This window comes from Dromaius novaehollandiae, chromosome 13 (genome assembly GCF_036370855.1).
Source record: "Dromaius novaehollandiae isolate bDroNov1 chromosome 13, bDroNov1.hap1, whole genome shotgun sequence".
In the NCBI taxonomy this organism is placed as follows: Eukaryota; Metazoa; Chordata; class Aves; order Casuariiformes; family Dromaiidae; genus Dromaius; species Dromaius novaehollandiae.
In genome coordinates, this window is record NC_088110.1 from 19,994,742 (window position 1) to 20,010,320 (window position 15,579).

General features: G+C 40.5%; 1 protein-coding gene across 3 annotated transcripts in view; it reads left to right on the forward strand.

Moving 5' to 3' along the window:
- Window positions 1-15,579, forward strand: part of CMIP (c-Maf inducing protein) — a 140,798-nt gene that overhangs the window by 106,009 nt on the left and 19,210 nt on the right. For all 3 annotated transcript variants that reach the window (XM_026092579.2, XM_026092580.2, XM_026092582.2), the window contains exons 6-10: window positions 1,727-1,789; window positions 2,851-2,931; window positions 6,248-6,351; window positions 6,925-7,029; window positions 8,315-8,668. In XM_026092579.2, the coding sequence (XP_025948364.1) occupies window positions 1,727-1,789; window positions 2,851-2,931; window positions 6,248-6,351; window positions 6,925-7,029; window positions 8,315-8,668 (707 nt within the window). The remainder of the gene's footprint in view (window positions 1-1,726; window positions 1,790-2,850; window positions 2,932-6,247; window positions 6,352-6,924; window positions 7,030-8,314; window positions 8,669-15,579) is intronic.

The following is a 15,579-nucleotide window of genomic DNA, read 5'->3' on the forward strand; positions in this document are numbered from 1 at the left end:
GCCCTGAGCATTACGGGACAGCGGCTTCTGGACATTGAGAACTTGCTGCTGTTACAGAACTAACCTGTGCTATTCTTAGGAAGCATTGCTAGTACTGTGTTTTTATGTAGTATCATAAAAGTACACAGTGATTTGCTGTCCAGATGGAACCATGTTTCCTTCTCTAGATCATTCTGGAACAGACCAATATTACATCTCATTCCTTGCTGTTTAGGAGGGGGAAGCACATGTTGCCATAACCGGGCAACACAAGACAAGTTTCTCTTTTTAACCACAGAGCAAATAGGGGAAATATAGGCTTCTTTCATTCTGTCTGTCTTCCCCACTGACTGTATAGGCGGAGCCATGATCTGCTTGACAGTGTCTGTTGTGGTTATTTCCTACATTCAGTAGGGACTGGACCGAAACAATAAAGCTTATTATTCTGAGGCTGACAGCCAGCCAGTTACATCTCTGATACGCTGATCTCCTGTCAGTTACTGGACAGATGTAAACACAGGGTGATTTTGTAGTACATGGCTGCTGCGGTTTGCCAGGTGCCATAGCAGAAAGATGACTTCAAGGAAGACCTTTAGCTTAGGTGTTCAAAAGGTAGAAAAGATAATCTAGTTTCATTGAAATTGTGTTGTATTCTGCATCAGTAAAAAGCATGCACTGTTGCTGGACCACCATCAGAAGAAGGATAAATAGCTGGAGACAGATGGCAGAAAAATGCTGAACAGAAAGTTCACAAATCTTATCTGTAACCCAAACAGATCTTTGCAGATGTTAAAATTCACATTAATCTCAACCTGTTTGTGTGTGAAAGTGCCTATTGTGAAATGTGCTCATTTTGAGCAGACGCATTTGGGCTGAAATCCTTCAGGAGAAAAGAGGGAAAGCGAAAAACAAAACAGGCTGCCTAGTAAAACTCCAGATGCCATCCAGATAAAATATCTGGTGTTCAGTTGCTTAATACAAAATGTCCTAGCTGCTGTGTTTCGAGTCTTACTTTTAAATGAGTACTGGGAATCCCTTTAGCTCAAGATAGGAAAAGCCCGAAGGCACCGTCACTTAGAGAGAATACGTTGTTCTGGTACCGTTTTCTGATTTACAAAGGAAGTAACAACAACATAAGTTCATTACACTCTCAGTGGCAGGTATGACCTCTAATACATTTAGTGAGCATAACCACATTGGTTTGCATAGCAACAAAGAACAGTTGATCTCGACTTCCACAAGGTTAGATGCTTGATTTTGTTGAATAGGGTCCTAAAGGTAATAACAGTGTTATATCACTTTTGGTGAGTTACTTCTTATAAAAGTACCTGTTTGGTATTGGCTGTATGTGAGCATGAACTCATTATAAAAGACATATGTTTATTTGGCGTATTTCTATTTTTCATCTAGAGAGATGTTATTACTGAAATAGCAAGCCAGATTCATCCCTGCTATGTTTCATCTTAAAACAATGGGTCTGTTCCTGTTTTCATTTAAACCATTATAAAAATCATATTCCTTCACTGTCTTTGAGGGATTTACACTGATGTAATTAAAAGCAAAATATTCCAGAGGATTCATAGCAAGAATGTGCTTGAGCCAAATAAAACAAACACACAACCCACAGTCGAATTGCTATATTGACACTTTTGTTCTTCTTTTTTAAAAGTAAAATGAACTTTTTCTTCCCTAACTCCAGTTGTCTTAATTTTTTTTCTCTCTCTCTTTATTTATTTATTTTTTTAAGGCAATTGCACCTTTGCTGGAAAACAACCATCCTCCTCCTGACCTCTGTGAATTCTTCTGCAAGGTATCAGAGCAGACTTGCCTTGTGAAATCTCAGTAGTTGTATATGAGTTTAGTTCTTTGAGTTTCTTGTGTTCTGTTTTCTTTCTCTTGAACTCCTTTCTTCATGCTGACATTGATCTCAGTTTTTGGTCAATAACCAATGATGTTGAAATCATAGCACCATTTGGATAAATAGATCTGTATTCTTGGTAGACCAGACTGCATAGTATTAATACACTGTTGACAGTTAAAATCTTCAAAGTTGCATGTTGTGCATTTTTATAAGCCATTCTTAGATCCATTTCTAGCCTCAAATACTTCCAAGACACTGTATTGACCATTAGTCTTTCATCCTCAAAACTGTATAGGCACTTTTATTTCTATTTTTTTCCTTTGATTTCCATCAAAGTTGGATACCTAATTGTCATTAAAGGTGTGGGATGGGCTGTGTTTAGTTGCAGCAAGAGAAATTGTGATTACAGGTTGTGGAATCTCCCTCCTCAGAGATACTTGGCGGACAAGACCTTGAGTCAGCTAATGTAACTTCAAAGTTGGCCCTGCTTTGAGTTGGGGAATTGGAGAAAGTGTCTCCATAGTTCTTTTCCAACCTAAATTACTCTGATCAATATTTTGAGGCTGTATTGATGGGAGAGTGGCTTGTTGGTACCCTCCGAGGTCCACCACAAGTTTTTAGCTTGAATCCCGAGGAAAGGAGGTTTGTGCCATCACACTGTGTGTCTCTACATATCTTTTCATCCCCAACCCCTTCACCTTTAAACCTGTTGGCCAGTTGACAGAAGGGGTGGAAATCTCAGAAAATACTGCAATCCAGTGAGTTTTGTGAAGAATGGGCTGTTGGGAAAGGAATTCAAGTAGTTCATGAGCTCCCATTGTAATCTTTTGTTACATGCCAGCAAGTCCATAGGAGAGAGCAGAGTTACAAGTATCCCAGCCCTTGGGAAAGCTTAATTTAGTCCTCAGATTTTATTAATCTTGTAGTAATCCATGCACAGGGTGTGAAGCCAGAGGAGATCCATCTTCATAATTTCTGCAGCTCACAAAATGACTTGTTGCTCATTACAGCACTGCCGAGAGCGTCCTCGGTCGATGGTGGTCATAGAAGTGTTCACCCCGGTGGTACAGAGAATTCTCAAACACAACATGGTGAGTATCTGTGTTATGGGAACTTGGTCAGTTTGGAGATTTTTTTATTGTGGTACCTTGTGTAATTAGCAGCTGCTCTTTTGCCTGTAATGCACAAAATGTGATTTATTTAAATTCCCCAACTGTGGATGCTGCATGTAACCATGTGTAGCTTTGTAGATGCAGAACAGTAAGCTTTCAGTGGGGTTTTCAAAAGTGTCTAAGCAAAGCCATTATTTAGTGAGCATTTCTTTAGGCAGCCATGCCAGCTTATGCAGCTCCAGCTCTCTCCCACCTGGCCCTTTGCTCCCTGTTTACTTCCCTCGTGCCATCCTTCTAGTTACAACATGAATCTGGTTAAAAACCAATTCAGTAACAAAATCAGAACAGAGACTTTCTTGATTTTTGAGCTTAAGCCCTCAACACTTTTTCTTTAAGATACCACCAGCTCTCCTGTATTCCATTTTTCTTCAGACTCATGTTGAGTTATTACTGAAATTTTTCTGCTATTATCCTTTTTCTTTCCAGGAGTCATTAACTGTCTCATTTTATGATTGTTTTGACCCAAGCTGCCTTCCCTCTTCACCTTGCCCGTCAATTCCTTGCTAGTGATTGGAATAAATGCTAGAACAGTGCCCTGCCAACTTTGCTTTCTTCACCCTGTGTACCAAATTTTCTCCCCCTTGATTCTGAAGAAATTCTTAGATGATGTGTATTCCTTTCCTATGAGAGGTCCGGGTGTTTACAAGCCCTCCATCCTTTGAGGCATACGAAGTTTCCAGCTGCAGTTTGTAATTTGCACAAAGAGATTTTGCTTCACAAAGCTGTGGCAAGCAGTAACAAATAAATATTATATTGAAGGCAATTCACTTCTCTGTGATCTCGGGGATGGGTCTCATACCTCTGTAAATACACAATCAGTTTCTTTTCACTAACTGGTGTAATTTTGGAGACCATCCACTGTACCCCTGTGTACAGCATGAATCCAGTAGAAAACAGTTCATATTTCTTATTTTTATGACAGTATTATTATTTAACTCCTGGAGTTTACAGAGCTAGCTAGAAAGCCTAAGATGGCTAAAAGGTCGTATTCCTGGCTCTGTGCCTGTACTCTCCAGACATGTAAACTTTTTTGAATATTCTGTAGTGTTCAGTGAAATATTCTGTAAATGTTATTCTTGGATTCCAGACTGATATTTTTTTTAAAGAATCCAGAGCTCTTGAGGGGTCTCAAATAAAATCTAAATGCATAGTGTAATGCTTGTGTTTGGTTAGCTTCAGAGAATTGGGTATATTTACCATACTTAACATTTACAGATTGAAAATCAACATGTCTGTACCGCAGTGTGTAGTCAGAGAATTTACGGTGTCATATATAAATTAGAGTGGATTTGGGCACTTTACTGCTCTCCAGGGAATTCTGTGCTGAATAATCTTTTAGAGAGAGAGAGAGAACATGTATGTGTGTGTGCATACATGTAAATAAAGCTAGTTACCTTTTAGGGTGATCAGTATTGTTGGCAGTAAACTTCATAACCTTATGATGCAATTCAGTGTGCTCAGAGCAAGAAACCTAGCTTTCTGCTGATACCTGTACTATTAATTTGCTCTGCGATCTTGGATAAGTTAATGGCAAGTTCTGTTCCACAGTTTCCCACCTATGAAATGGGACTGCTTCATTTATCTATCATTTCTAAATTTCAAAAGAGATCAGCTAGCTTTTTATATTACTGATTCTACGAGTTACCTGCAGGACTGGAGATGTTGTATGCTGAGTTGTTCCAAGAGTGCTCAGCACCCTCTCAGTACTGTTTGATTTCAAGACAAACTCAGTTGTTTGTAGGCTCAGCCAAATATTTGAATATAAGCCCTATTGCTATATCTTTAGGAGCAGACAATATAGGTTGCATGTATTATTTTGTAACTGGTACGGTAACAGGGCGTCACACTATTTTTTTAGAGAAGTTTTTTATTTTAGAGCAACCTGGTCAAAAATAACATCCTCTTTATGATTTTGTGGGCTTTTGTTGTCATTTCAGTTAGGATGCTTAGTGAAAAATTTCATTAAAAAAACTGTGACCACATAAGCTCTCTTGCAAAGAGTTTTCATGAAGTTAAATGGCACCAAATGGTAACCTGCAGTCTCATGCTGTTGAACCAAGTGTATGTGCATCTGCCAGAAGCAGTTGTTAGATGGTCAGTGATTTTAAATTGTAATACCAGCTGTGGAATTGCCAAAAGTCCCTTTGTTGGGTGAAGTTACCAGGTGATGATGCTTAAACTTGAGGAGGGTGTTGTTCTCCGTAGGGTTGTATTCACATTTTCAGTAGTCTCTCCAGCTGTAAAACCTGTGAGATGTTAAGATAACTTGTGCTATAAATGTCTCTAAAACCAAAACAAGTAACAGAAGATTTCAGTGCCTTGGGAATGTATCTTCCCTTTTACATTCCCCCAGTTCGTTACCGTTTCCAGCATTTCTTTTAAGATTTCAGTTGCCATTTATTTATTCGGGATGACTCTTCTTCTAAAGTCAGCTGCTTGAGGGATGACTGGGAAGGCTCATTTCTACTCAGTGGGCCTTGCTCACCACTTGCTAATTTAATTTTTTTAGTTCTGTAACGCCTGTAAAATAAGGTTACACCTGTGTAAATTTGAATAAATGTGCTGTGGAATAACACTTGCCAGCAGATAGAAGATTTTACTGTTTCCACATCTCAAAATAGCAGCTGATCTGAGGAGATGCAGGCTTACAGTTAGTAAGTATTTTTCCTGCTTCCTGGTAGGAAGTAAATGACTGTTGAGCTAACCTGTCAAATTCGTGGTGTACTTTGAGTAAAAATCAGGAGGAAAGGAACTGATCTGTGTTTTTGTACTTTATCACTTATTGATAACATGTCAAAAAAAAGATCGATTTTTCTCTAAAAGCAGAATAGATATGATGCGAGAAGTTAAAATTCACACTTGTGTTGCACTTCTAAAAACTGCAGTTATGAATGCAAGAAAAAATGCAAAACAGCAACAAAATGTATTTCAAAATGAAGGGTACGGAAGAAATGTTGTAAGTGCAGATGGGAATTTACGCACTCTTATTGTGTTAAATATCTTTTGTTTCGAACATGGGTCTGGGGGGAAGGGAGGAAGACTGGAAAACATGCTGTTATTCGTAGTAGCACATTACTTCAGCATACAGCGATACTGTTCTCCAGAAGCTGTCAGCAGCTTCTGATTAATAATAATGAAGTGATTTCAGTTGTGTTTGGGTTGATTTCTGTTGAAAACGCACCGTATATTGCAGGCATGTTTCACCATCTTCACTGAGTCTCTCCTTTTCGGACAGGATTTTGGGAAATGCCCTCGGTTGCGTCTGTTTACTCAGGAGTATATTCTGGCTCTGAATGAGCTGAATGCTGGAATGGAGGTGGTGAAGAAGTTTATCCATAGGTTAGTTATATTTAATGCTATGGAGTATCTGTAATCCTATACGTATGCTTCCATGTGATACTTCTCTCAGCGCTGCTCATCTCTTTACTAGCCGTTGTAGTAGCTGGTGGGTTTTGGTGCTGGCAAACAGCAGATGACTGAAGAGAGACTATGAGACGACGTTGCTGAAATCTTTTTTTTAGCTCATTCTCAAATATGACTGGCCTGTTCTGCCTATTTACCTACTGGAGGTGAATGGACATTGCCGTATGTACATTCCTGTTATGCATTTACAATCTGAGTCTCTACAGAGAGATTCCTGTCAACTTTAGGCCACATAGTGCTCAGTCACGTGTGAGATTTTATGGGGACAGTAGAGATACAGCATAAAATAAACTAAGGACACAGCTTAGTCCTATTCTTAAATAGGGCTATGTGGTGGGGGATTTACAGGGTTAAATCAACTCTCTGTTTTGGCCCTCCTTGAAGATTCCCCAAGGCTGTCTATCCTGTTCTGGCACCCCATTCTGTCTGACTGTTTTTGCCCACAGAAATTTTCATCACAATGATGTCATTTTGGTTTTTGTTTTTCAGCATGCATGGTCCAACTGGACAGTGCCCCCATCCCAGGGTCCTGCCAAATCTTGTAGCTGTCTGCTTAGCAGCCATTTATTCGTGTTACGAGGAATTTATCAACAGGTCAGTATGAATTCTCAGCTGACCACATGTTAGTCACTTCCAAACCCGTAGTGTCAGAGAGTCTTCATTCAAGCTGTAAACAAGATCTCTGTGTGCATGGGTATCGGTATGTGAGCACGTATTCATTCTCGCTCTGCTCATTGCTAGCATTACATTTTGGTGTTCTGTTCACTTACGTGTGTTTTTGTAGACAAGTGACTGTATTTGTTAAGATTTGTGTGTTTGTAAATCTGAAGGACAAGAGGATGTTGAATCTTTGATCACTTGTATTCCCTGTGGCATGTCTTGAGGGATCGAGTACAGCATATCATTACTGCACATCTTTGGCTCCCATGCTTGTAAGTTAGGGCAGTGCTGGTGATATGGGGAGCTGAGGAGCTCAGCAGTTCTCACTGCGTAAGAACTGCAAGCTACAGTAACTTCCAAGATGAATCTCAACACCCAGCTGCATGCTGATGTTGGCCAGCGTTGACATATTCCTCTGAGACAGACTGCAGCTGTAACTAGCCTTTTTAGAACAGAAGAAGGTGAGAAAGCTCCGCAAGAGCTCTGTCTCTGGGAGTTAAGCACTAACTACTCAGAACAGTGTCAGTTTTAATCCCTTTCTGGCACATGAAGTGTGTGTATATCTAAAGCAAGGGGAAGGGTGAAATTTTGAAGAAGGGGTTGTGTTTAAAACCCAGCGTATCTATAGTTCTGAAGCTGAGCTGGTTTCATGATGCTGTCTCAATTATTGTGGAAAATTTGATTCCTGACTTACCATGAAATAGATGCTACAGTTCTTGACACATGAGCCAGTTTCCAGTAGACGCTGAGGGTTCCCCTCTGTTTTGTTTCCTGTTTGTTTAAGCCTATCTGACTTTCCTCGTGGTGGGGCACGGACAGTGGCTGCTTAGTGTCCAACAAAAATTCCAGACGTGAAGACTGCAGACAAATGTCTGGGCATGTACTGTAGCCAGATACATACTTGGGCATGGATCCTCTTACAGCTTTGCACAACTTGGATGGGAAAGTTCACCTTCATACTAAACTGGCGTGTCAATTAGACTGATGAAAAGCTCAAATCTTTGCAGAATAGGGCCTGCAGAACAGTCCTCCTGGAGACTTTTAATATTTTTAATTGATTTCAATAATTAGATTACAAGGGAGAAAGCAGTTCAGTGGGCTGGGGTGAAATACAGTGGGAAATTGCAAAAGATCTTGGCTTCTCAGTGTTGCACTCGCGCTCCCTCTCTCTGCTGTTATGTCTGCCTATTGAAATTATTTGTTTATTTTTAAAATTCAGTCGAGACAATTCACCAAGCCTGAAGGAAATTCGGAACGGCTGCCAGCAGCAATGTGACCGAAAGCCTAATCTCCCCCTCCGTCTTCTTCACACGAGTCCTGACCTGGTCTCTCAAGAGGCCACCTTGACTGAATCCCGGCTCAAACCAGTCATTGTCACTTCAAATGAGATCCACGTGGAAGTAGAGCGCAACAACACAGCAAATCAGAAGATGACAGCTAATGTTGGCAATGACAGTGAGCCCAACCTGATTGACTGCTTGATGGTCAGTCCTACCTGCAGCACCATGAGCATTGAGCTGAGTACCCAAGCAGACAGGATCCTTGGCTGTTATGTTGAAATACTCAAGATGCTGTGAGTAACTATTTAACAGCTTTTTGAACAATGTCATCTTAACAATGGGGGGCTTTTCCCATAGGCCTGTGTTCTCCAACATCTGTGGCCAGCAAGATGTGCAAACACACGGTTATAGATCTAACTCCATCACTAGAGTCCAGCCTCTGAAAGAGACATCTGGCACTGCCAATATATTCTAAAAATAGTGCTAGGAAGATGAAAACAGAAAGCTTATTTGTACAGTGAGCCTCAGGCATATTACAGAAGATGTGATATTGTTGCCAACAGTTTCTGTTTTGTTGTTAGCCACCAAAGAAAATCCATTTGTCTCCTCCAGAGCTCTTGGGATTGCCCAAGACAAAGATAGAAAAAGACATGTCTCTTCTAGGCTTATAGCTTGTGCGGTGATAAGCAGTTCTGCTCCTCTGACTTCAGCAGGAATTGGATGAGGTCAGTGTCTCTCACCTAGATGTTCTCCCTTCACTTGTTTGATCCTGGAAGTTTTTTGACTTCTTCAGATGTATAGTGGATCCTCCATTTTTTGACCAGCCCCTTTGGTACAGTGCAGCCTCTTTGGCACAGTGAAACCTGTATTGGTAAGTGAATGCTCAAACAACCTTTGCAAAATGATGGCTGAGTACCCATGGTTTCCTGGAAGGCAAATCCTATGAAATGAATACATCTTCAAGAGCAGTATAAAATAAAAAGTTACTTGGGAAAAGCTCATTTGTCACCTGGATAAATAAATGAAATGAAAGAGAAAACAGAAAAGGTGGACTGCAGGATAGAGGTTTATAATAGAACATATATTCACGAAAGGTGGTAAAATAACCCAAAATAACTTTGTTGGTTTTGACAGCCAGCTTTGCTACTGAGTTGCAGTATGTCTGTGGGCAAACTGTGATATTTCTACATTAATTAATTTTTAACAGTTCAAGGCTTAAATAATTGAAGTCTTTTTATATTATAAGACAGTATATGAAACCTGGACTCTTATAAATCATGAGCACTGGCTACAGCGAAGTTAAATGCAAATCTAGGTGAGTGCTCTCTAGGGACTAAATGAAGTTCAGCGGCCATTATGGAGGACTTTGTGAAAGTTTTGTCCCATGTTTTCAGTGTTTACGTAGTACCAATTTCAACATATCCTTTCACTCACTGCTGAGATAGCTTGGAAGTACATACATAAGCACACACACAAAATTGGAGGCAAGACATTTTCTGGCCTGGAATTGAATCTAAAATACTGCTCCCATTAGATTCTTGAGCAGGAAGTTGCTGAAGGATAATTTTTTTCCCCACTGGCCTAGCCTTCTCTGCCTTTAAAAATATTTTCATTAGAACAGCACAGCACCTGATTTTGCTTTATCTGATGGCTTCTAAGTCTTTGTGTGCCCAGGTGCTGCATTAAACACATTGTGTATTTATTCTCATTCCTTTGACTCTTGGTGTTTTCCATAAACACCATGAACTCTTGCAGTCTTGATGCTGGCTTGGATGCTGACTCATTAAGCATTGACAGTTTTGGTTTCATCATAGAGCTGACACATACTTATAAACAAATTCACGAATGGGCATGTTCTTCCTCCTAGTCTCCAAATTTAAAAGCTCCGTATGCCAGGGCTCCATTCCCATATAATTTCATGTACAAAGAACTCTAATTTCACTTGTGATTGCTTTCTTTTTCTAATCAAGCTTTTCAATAACAGTGAAACTGCGAATCTGTGTAGCACAGGTTAGAGGTGTGGAGCAACTTTGAGTCCTTTTGCAGCTTGTACAATGGTAATTCTGAAGAATGAAACCCGTAGGACATGCGTAGTGCGTGACCAAAGGTATTACAAAATTGGTGCAACTCTCCTCAGACTGCCTTGCCAGTGAGTTCACACCCTGCTCGAGAAATCACCACCAGTAAGAAATGAGAATATAGGATAGTTTCTGAGGCAGCCATGGCTGGTGTAAATTGTCCTAGCTCCACTGATTTGGATCCATTCCGTTCCCGTTCATCCCTTATTTTTTTCCTGAACCTAAAGCATTGATGTAGAAATGGGTTCTGTTCCCGATCCTGCCACTGGCCTACTGGGCAATTTTAGATAAATTGCTTCTTCTCTTTGTGAATCCATTTCCTTACCTGTAAAGTTGAGTAATGATACTGGCCGTCACTGTAATAAACTCTGAGACCAGTGACTGAAAGGCACTGTAGAAGGGCTAGTAATTATTAACAAAATGCTAGATAGTGCTTGTTTGTGATGCTGATTTTTTTTTTCCCCTAAACTCTTTCTGAGCAAAGACTTTCTCATGCGCTAAAAACTATAACCATACCTTGAAAAACAGAGAATTTGAAGAAAGAGAGTTGAAGAGCATACCAATAGGAAGAAAACACTCAGTTATCTAGGAGCAGAGCTCTGCAGGCAGTCACTAAAATAATGCTCTTATTAATAACAGTAGTAAGCAAAACATAAATAAGTTGGTTAGCATTGAATTTAATTGTTCTTTTAGGTGTGTGACTTAGTATCCTCATCAAAACAAGAGAGTCACCAACAATGATCTTTTTTACATAATTAACTTAGGGCAGCGGGGAGTAATTTATTTAGACGAATTTTAATTATTCAAGTCTAGCAAATAAGAATTCTTAACGATATCTTCAGCAGAGGACATTTATTGTTCACCTAACTCCTACACAATACATACTTTTGAACAAAAAGCCTCTAATATTGATTAAAATATAGCAGCAATTATTTAGTAATCGCTGTAATACCTCACATTCTGCACAGAAGGCTAAATGTGCAAATCGGAAAATTCAGCTCTAAGAAAGTTCTGCTGTGTGGCTGTTATCATAGAACTAAGAATATCTTTGACCCTTTTTCTAATGTAGTTGAGTAACAAAACACAATTATTGCATACTAAAGGAAAACATAAATTCATGGTTTTAAACATGTTGGCAGATGACCAGCAGTCTGGACAGATTTTTAAAGGCGACACAAACTCTAGTGGAACATGTTATTTTTTTGTGCACTCAGAGATGGATCAAACTTTTGTGTCAATATTCTCTAATGCATTCCGGACTCTGATAACGTTATTGATGCCGGTTGGTGCCTCTTGAATGCTGCAAGTCCTAAATTGGTGCTTAGAAAATATACTAAATTAATTGAAGTCTTTCTGTTCAGCATATTAAAAGAAAGGATCTGAGAGCCATTTAGCATTGTTCAGCTCCTACTTGCATGTTAATGTTGCCATGCATTAGAGAATTTCTTGTACAGTCAAACTTGGGCTTGTACAGCAGAACTGTGGTTAGAGAAATTGATGGTAAATTGGGCTGTGTTTCCATTTCCTGGGACTGAACAATTTCAAAATCTGCTTGTAACTGGACAGATCCCTTTGGTTCCCCTGGCATGACCCAGCATATATGGGACACAGTTATGATCTACAAATTATGTCTGTGGTAAAATCCAGATTGCCAAATAGCAAACTAAACTGGCTGCAAGAATAGGCACCTCTTAGGGAGGCAGTGGCTGTGGTGGTGTTAATTCTTAAGCTGTCATCCTTCTTCTATGTTATTTTTTGTTGCTGTGCATGCCTGCAGTGGGCTTCTTCCAAATACAAAAAGCGCGAGTACTTGTACCGCTGTGTGGGGCTGTGTGTGGCTATAATAGAGCTGGCTACCTTAGGCAAACTTGCACAGCTGTTTCTTATGCTATCATGTCATCTGTGAACAGGAGAGGCCTTAGCTCTCCTGAGCTGCCAGTCCAGGAACTTTCCATGGCCTTTCAACAGTGCTAAGTTTGCTGCTTTTGAAAACCAAACAAACCCAGCTCAAAACAAGGCTGAACATGAAAAGATACCTAGCTCTTTTACAGATAGCAGGTTTGTGCCTTACCTGAGAGAAGGTCCGAGAGGGCTGTTTCTCATGGCACCCTGCCCTAAAGCCCTGAGCTGAGCGTAGTGCAGTGTAATTCAAAGGAGCTTGACCTAGAGAGAGGGAAAGAAACGGGAAGGAATAAGTGAATAAGTTTGGGGGGAGGGTGGTGGAGGGCTGGCCATCTTTTTATTATCTGATAACAAGGGAATTATCTAAGATAAGATTTTTAATCTTGTCAAGCTGCTCGGTCTAGAGAAACAAGCTACTATCAAGTAGCTGCTTCCTATCTCTTTCTTGTTCTCTAAAAAGAAGGAGGACTTGGTTTCTTAATGATAAGGCCAACAGCTTTCCAAACACAAATGCCCACCGGAGCTTCCCCTGCCTCCTTTGCATTCCTCAATAGGTCAGTGGCATACTCTGAATATCCCAAGTGGATTCTCTTATGTCGTGTTTATCAGGGTTGCCCTGGGCTGCTAATATGTTTTGGATTGTTTGTGCCATGCATGACATATGGGCAGGTTTTCATTTTGGTGAAAGATGATCCCTAGGAAGGAAAATGTATTATGTCAACAGGCCAGTAGCAATGATGGCCCAAAGGCAAATTCAGTGTAGTTGGGGATTATTTAATTATTATGGTTGGCTAACATACTGGCCAATCCCCTAGAAACGTTTCTGGGTAAGTAAAGTTGTTTGCAGGAGCAGGTGACTGCTCTGACAGCCTTCACATGGTTAGCACCCTGACACTTAACCTAGCACTCATTTCGCATGAACTCCTAGCTCGGACCGCAGGTTAACCGCTGTGCTGCTGACACCAGTTCACGCTTCAAATTCTGAATCGTGCAAAAATCATAGACAGTGCATACCCTGGGGAATATTTCTCCTCCTCTGTTTTTATAAGGCCAATCCTGGAATTTAAGTTTTGTGATTCGCATGAGTGTTCAGCGCAGCGCTCTTTGAAGGGCTCCAAAGGGAATCTTGTCATAGGCCCTTTTCAGAGTTCCTCCTGTAACTCAGCGCACTGTCCTTCTCCTGGCATGGCCTCTTTGTCTGGCCCATTGCAGTGGTTGTTAACTGTAGCCAGAACTAATCCAGCTCCCTTTCTTTCCCTGCTTCAAACACTTCTATCTTGTGTTAGAGCTTTGAAAGGACTGAAAAAAAAGTCAACTGTTTGAAATGAAAGAAGAGTGCAGAGAACTAAGATGAGCACAGAGAGAGAGAAAATGCTTTTGAAGAGGGAATGGGTGGGAGGAGAAGAAACACCGTAGGCCTTTAATAAGTAGTTTAGTTTTATTCTTGTGCTATGTTTGTTTCAGGTTTGCTAGCTCAGATTGAAGGGATTAGAGGTTGTGTGGATTTTACATTCAGGTCCCACTCATGTGTCCAAATTCTATATATTTCATACAAAAGTATATTATTCCTTTCTTCTCCTAGGAAAATAGAATATGGTTTATTTTCACTGCCCTCTCACAGACCTTACTTTGCAGACGGATGCAGTACCTAACCTCCAGTTTTAAAAAGAAAAGTGAGAGAGTGATAGTGTCCAATTCTGTCTGCAGTGCCTCACTCAGTGTTACTCTATTACAAAGCAGCTTTTTTCTTCCTCTCACTATTTCCCTTGAAGACCAGCCATGAAAAATTGATTGGTTCACATTATTACTAATCACAACTCTCCAGATTGCTTAAGGAGGAATTTTAGTGCTGTAAAATTTAACCTGAGATGTCATGGGAACTAAGCCGTAAAGTGGGTCTTGGCTTTTGCAAGGAAAGATTAGTAGGTGCTTTATCTCGTGTGGTGTGGTATGGTACACCTTTGAATTTCCTAAACCGACCTTTTGACAATGGGTTCTCTTCTGTTCAAAATTCATCTCCTAAAGTTGTTTGCATTGCATCTAACAACAATGTGTTGTATTTAGAGTAAAATTACCTGCTGGTTTAGTAGCAATTTCCAAAGTATATGTAGGTAGAAAAAGACTGTGCTTGTTAGATTTGTCTGTTCTTTGAGGACCCGAACCCAGGCACTGAAGTCCACGTGTGGACTCTCCAGGGTCAGTATTCAGGCTGCACCCAGCTGTCACTTGCAAGGAGAAGCAGGGCTGTGATGGGAAGGGTAACTTGAGGCTTGGGCAGAGCACTGATCCAGGCACAACACTGTAGGGCTGCCTGTTTCTGGGGTATAAATGGTAACAAATGGAGCAAACAGCATCCCAAGTACAGAGATTAATGTTTGAGAGCAATATGATGCAAACTCCAAGTCTGACTACTTCTTGTGGTCAGGACTGTGTTCTCACACCTAACAAACATACCAAAGCGCAGATTGTCTGGGTCAGAGACCTCTGGCACTTCTCATGGCTACAGCTGTTGCTCTGCCTGCCTCATACAGAGACCTGGTAGGTAAGCAAGAAACTTTTAAATGAATCTGTCTTTTCTGTTTTTTGTCACTGACCTGTGCAGTTCATGTGTAGGCCAGAAACAATAAACAGCCATGCAGTGAGGCTTAATTAATCAAAGGTTTGTTAAAAGAAGCCAGAGGGCTCATCTTAGAGGTGCTTGGTCAGAGCTGTCCTTGACTTATTTCAGTTTAAATGGCAAGCCCATCCTCACGTGTTTCACAGCATTCACTTCTATACAGAGACAATGGAAAAACAAACCCTCCTAATAAAGTCCTGCCTTGTGCCTTGCTGTTCTGAGGCATTAAACGGAGTTGGTCATCTTTATTTGTTTAGTGTCTCTAAGCACGCAAGGTTTGTTTTGCCTCTGGAAGGAGCCTTGTGAATGGGAGGTCACAAAGTGCTGGACTTTACATTCGCTTTAGGCTAGTGTAGCCTCCCGTGCTGCGGAGGAGTTGCTCCTAATTTAGACCAGAGAACAAAATTTTTGATGGAGGAGAAAATTAGGCTCAATGCCTTTCGGAGTGACTGGCATAGGCGCAAGGGTTTCTTGTTTGGATTACTGTAGCTTGACATGCGATATGCTTTGTGCCTCAAATGCTAAAGATAACAAGAGGAAAATAAACAAGTTGTATTTATCAGGGGACATAGCCAAGATTCTCCAATGTTGTTTGTTTGGAGTTTTG